We start from the raw sequence: 5,282 nt of genomic DNA on the forward strand, positions 1-5,282 counted from the left end.
AGGAAATTAATCGATCCTTATGGTCGGAGAAGACCACTGACCCTTGATGAAGAGGGGGTCTGTGCAAGAGACAGACATACATAAAAAAGGTGCTTAATTTCTACCTAAAATGGGTAAAAACTCAGATGACCCACCCGGAAGACACCACGCTAGTATGGTATGGATCAAATTAATCAGATGCATGCAAATATATGTTGGTGATGAGGATAAAATTGTAAATAATAATATATAATTTAATGAATATATTTATAAGTTTAAACCTTCATACTGGAAGATACTTTTTCCTTCTGATTGAGGTAGCGAATCTGCGTCCCCACTATTATAACTTTATGTTGTGCTTATTTTAAACAGCAAATATATGGAATCCTCTCCTCATATATTGCCATAACCAAAGCCACAAGACACAATACAATACTACTTCCGCCTCCTCCTCAGTCCTCAATCAATCATAAACTCTGTCTTGTCTCTGTACCACAAACTATTTACTGTCTCCGCCGCTGTATCCACGGTCATCTCTCTCTCTCTCTCTAGATCCAACAAAGCAAAGCATGGACGAGTACTCATCAATCATCTCAGCTGCATCATCATCTCCGTCGTCTTCCCAGCTGCAAAGCCCGGCAACCCTTCAACAGAGACTTCAGCTCATCGTACAAACCCAGCCCCACTGCTGGGCCTATGCCATTTTCTGGCAATCTTTCAACGACGACATTAATGGCCGCCTCGTCTTGGCCTGGGGAGATGGCCATTTCCATGGGACCACCAAACACACAGTACTGAACACCGACCGGAGCAAGCCTATCGTCGGCGAAGCTACCGACGCCGTCGAATGGTTCTTCCTCATGTCCTCAACCAGATCCTTCTTCGCCGGAGATGGAGTTCCCGGGAAGGCCTTTGCTTCCGGGTGTCTGGTTTGGCTGAAAGCTGCCCATCAGCTTCAGTTCTACAACTGCGAAAGAGCTCGAGACGCTCACGCCCATGGCCTTCTCACTCTTGTCTGCATTCCGACCTGTAACGGGGTGATCGAGTTGGGTTCCACTCAAATAATCCAAGAAAACTGGGGTTTGGTGCAGCAAGCGAAATCACTTTTTGGATCAGATCTCCCAATATTCCCAAAGCAACTCATGAGTCCGATGCAGGTTCTCGATCATCGCAACGTTTCGGTCGCCGATGTGGGTATACTGATGGAGCATTCAAAGTCGGAGTGTGGTCTTGAACCGCCTCCGGCAGAGGCGGTGCAGCAGCGGCAACCGAAGAAGAGGGGAAGAAAGCCGGGGCAGGGCCGGGAGATGCCGGCGGACCACGTGGAGGCGGAGCGGCAGCGGCGGGAGAAGCTGAACCACCGCTTCTACGCCCTCCGGGCGGTGGTCCCCAACGTGTCGAGGATGGACAAGGCATCCTTGCTCTCCGACGCAGTGGCCTACATCTCCGAGCTCAAGGGCAAAGTTGAAGACATGAAATCGCAGCTCCACCAGAGAGAATCATCATCCAAGAAAGTGAAGAAGATGGAGTCCATAGACAGCAGTGCAGACAACCAAAGCACGACCACCACGAGCGTGGACCAGAGAACAGGTCCTAATTCGTCGTCCTCCTCGTCGTCGCCGCGTTGTACGGCGGCTGGGCTGGAGGTGGAAGTTAAGATTGTGGGTCCAAACGCTGTGGTGAGGGTGCAATCGGAGAACGTTGATTATCCGGCGGCGAGGCTGATGGTGGCGCTGCAGGAGCTGGAATTGCCGGTCCACCATGCCAGCATTTCGACCGTCAATGATCTGATGCTTCAAGATCTGGTGGTCGGTGCTGCTGAAGGGCTGAGTGAGGATGGATTCAGAACTGCTCTGCTTGGGAAACTTAATTGCAGCAGCACAAGCAATTCCCTTATCTAGTCAGTAAATCTAGTAATTAATTAGTTACTAATAGTAATACTAGTTAGTTTTGTAATAAAATAAAATCTTCATCTTGGTTTCCTGTTTATTAAGTCTTATATCATAAATATTATCACAGATGCGATCGAGAGGTTTGAGAGGGCAAGAGATTGGTGACGCAGTCAAAAATTTATGAGAATTCATGGATATATCCAACTCCATTAATGTAAAATTGGAAATTTTTGTGTATTTAAGTGTAATTTTATTGGGGTAAAAGTATAATTTTTAAAAATTATTAAGGGTAAAAGTATAATTTTTTAAAATTGTAGGGTTAATGTATAATTTTTAAAAATTATTAAGGGTAAAAGTATAATTTTTTAAAATTATAGGGTTAATGTATAATTTTTAAGAACTTGAGGACAAGGGGTCAAAGCGAAAGAAGACAAAAAGTGAGGGAATGATTTACTAAGTAGTGTGAACACATTGCAAGTTTTTTATAACTTTACTGTGATCGTCTGTAATATACGTCAAATCAACATCTAGAAGATATGGCAAGGTCATCATGGTCTCATCAGGTTGTCTGGCGTAGATAAATGTCTTGATTGGCCAAAGAAACGATCGAAAAATGTTATAAATAGTAGCATTTTGGCCAAGGTTTCATCAAAATTTCAATTGAAAAATTTTCGCATTTAGGGAGAAATTGGGAAAAATTGATAAAGTGTTTTTGTTCTCCAAATGAGATAAAATTTTTGGAGAATTTAAAAGATTTTGGTGTATATTTAAGAGCATCTCCAATGCGGAGTAGTATATAGGGTGTCATTTCTATAACCGTCAAAATGACACCTTAGATTAAAAATTAACCACTCCAACGAGGGTGGGATATGAGATTGTAAAATGGCAACAACTCTCTTGAAGTGCCATTTTTGCAATCTCTGGAGAGAGAAAAAAGAAGAGATGCAAACTCCAGCCGCCATTTCTAATTGGTCTATTTCAACTTTTATTATAAAATATTGATTATTTGAATTTAAAATATTAATGATATCATTATTTTGGCACTTGCCATTGGAGTAGATTTATTTTTTAGAAGTGTTATAACACTATTCAAAGTTGTAAATAGGTAATTTAGCACTCCAAAATGACATTCTCTCTTGGAGATGCTCTAAGTGTGGTTTGAACCTTTGTCGAAAAAATTGGGCTTTGCCAAAGATGCACTGTAATCGCCCGATTTGAGGGTGTTTTGACTAGATTTTTGAGCCACTAGTGAATCCATCGTGTTCGGAAGGAAAAATAGAGCAAAAAGGAAGAAAAAAAACAAGAAAAACAAACAAAACCAGTGGCTAGCCGATGAGAGGAAGGCTGAAGGAGACAATAAAAAAAGACGTGTGAAAAGCACACGCAAGACACGTGGGATGCTGATGCATATAAGTGTGTGAGGTAAGAGAAAAACAAAAAAAAAAGAAAAAAAATTGAAAAAATTAAGGAATTTAATTTTATTAATTTTTCCTAAAATTCGGTCAAGAAAAATATCAAGGCACGAGTCTTGAGGCAAGGCACGAATTTTGAGGAAGCTTAAACAATTAGAACGACGTGAGTGATTTTTCTCGAAATTTATATGTGAAGTGATTTACCTAAATTGAGGGTGAATTTTACGAGGGTTGCCAAAATATGTGACTTATGTACATTTTGTCATACATGTGCATGTTATATTGTCTCGGTAATTGTGATATTACATTGGGCATGAAATTATTGGCATATCGATCATTGTGTCATCCATGTTGACCATGGTGGGATGAGATGTTACCCTAATAGTGTGACTTGCATTTCTCTAAGTGAGTTTTGTCGGATTAATTGTAGAAGTATCCTGTGCTGTGTGATTGCCGAGATGATTGTCGAGGGTTCTGTGCTGGGGCTAGAATGCCAACGAAAGCTACTCTAGGGTGTTGGTTGATTTATATCCATGTATTATACATTCATGAAAATTATTTTTAACCCTTATTTAGAAGATTCATCTTCTAATTTGGACTTTATTCATGAAATATTCAATGTTTCAGGTGAGACGAGCAATGAGAAAGGAAATGAGATTGCTGAGATGTGATTGTACTAGTAGTCATGTAATGAGTCCTACACTCGTGCTAGGACAAGTTGTGAGAATCTTGATAATAGGTGGCATGTTATAGCTATTTATATGTTAATTTTCATATTATAATTTTTATGGTTGTTGAGAATAATATTGTACTGTTTGATTTCTTTTGCGATTACAATATCCCATTAGGTTTTGATTCTACTTTCACAGTATTTAATTTACCATTCCTTAGCTTATCATTTGGAATGCTAAATATATATGTTTAGGGATTTTTAAATATGATATTTTGGAAATTTTGAGATGATGTTGAGAGAAAAAAATATATATTAAAAAAAAATGTTAGGGCCCGTTCCCAGATTACCCGCTAGTATAGGAAATCCGTGAGAATGTCCATACAAGATGGATATAGAAACAAACATCACTTAACATTTTGCAAAAAAAAAAAAAAAAAAAAATTCTTTTCATTTCCATATTTGCTCACTATCAACAGGAGCAAAAAAAAAAAACATTATACATCATTTTTTACATCATAAACTTGGGTTTACAACCCATACATTTTTAAAATGAAAGGGAATCAATGCTTTAAATATAAATTGAAACCCTTTAATCATGCCCTCAACTACACCCATGGATCTTTGAGGGCGGGATAACTCTGTACACATCTAACCATAACTCGCCCACTTACTTATCTTCCATTTATCTGGAATGACAAAAATAACAAGGGTGAGTCATAAGGCTCAGCAAGCATATAATAAAAGGGAGACATCAATAGGATAATATATGAAGGCATGGGCAATTCAGAGCCAACGAAGAATCACAATCCCAACAAGTAAACCTCACTTGAATCCATGCCTTCAACGCTCGACAACATCATCTCTCAAGAATTTATAATTCATTACACTTCATCAAAACTTATTTCTCAAAGTGAGCCCTAAGGCTCGACAAATGTATAAACCAACGGAAACTGGATATGACCAGACTTTCCTGAACACCATTCATATCATACCACACATGGACACACACCAGTCCCCAAAGCATAGGTGACACACAATCAATGCCATGTAGTTATATCACATGTTATCCAATCATAACATCAATGCATGGATGCACACATAATGCACACACATGGTCCTTGAGCCCACATAAGAAAATGCACATAATGGCGCCCAAAACCCTGTATACAAACCTGTTGTCGCCAATGATAGGCTACCAAAATAGAATGTGAGCCCGAGGCTCTCATCTCACACCCATCACCATCATCTTCATGTACCACATCACTCATAATCTCATCAAGATCACAAGCTACTGTGGGCCTCCACCCATAGTCTTACGCATCACAA

General features: G+C 39.6%; 1 protein-coding gene across 1 annotated transcript; it reads left to right on the plus strand.

Moving 5' to 3' along the window:
* The first annotated feature begins 312 nt into the window (after positions 1-312).
* LOC127814085 (transcription factor MYC3-like) lies at positions 313-2,103 on the plus strand. The gene has a single exon (XM_052355335.1). It carries the CDS (start codon positions 549-551, stop codon positions 1,878-1,880), a length of 1,332 nt encoding a protein of 443 aa, XP_052211295.1. The 5' UTR covers positions 313-548; the 3' UTR covers positions 1,881-2,103.
* The last annotated feature ends 3,179 nt before the right edge of the window (positions 2,104-5,282 follow it).

This window comes from Diospyros lotus, chromosome 12, assembly GCF_014633365.1.
Source record: "Diospyros lotus cultivar Yz01 chromosome 12, ASM1463336v1, whole genome shotgun sequence".
NCBI lineage: Eukaryota > Viridiplantae > Streptophyta > Magnoliopsida > Ericales > Ebenaceae > Diospyros > Diospyros lotus.

What these genes read in the sequence shown, in the direction of transcription:
- LOC127814085 (XM_052355335.1), top strand. Translation starts at nt 549, where the DNA reads ATGGACGAGTACTCATCAATCATCTCAGCTGCATCATCATCTCCGTCG.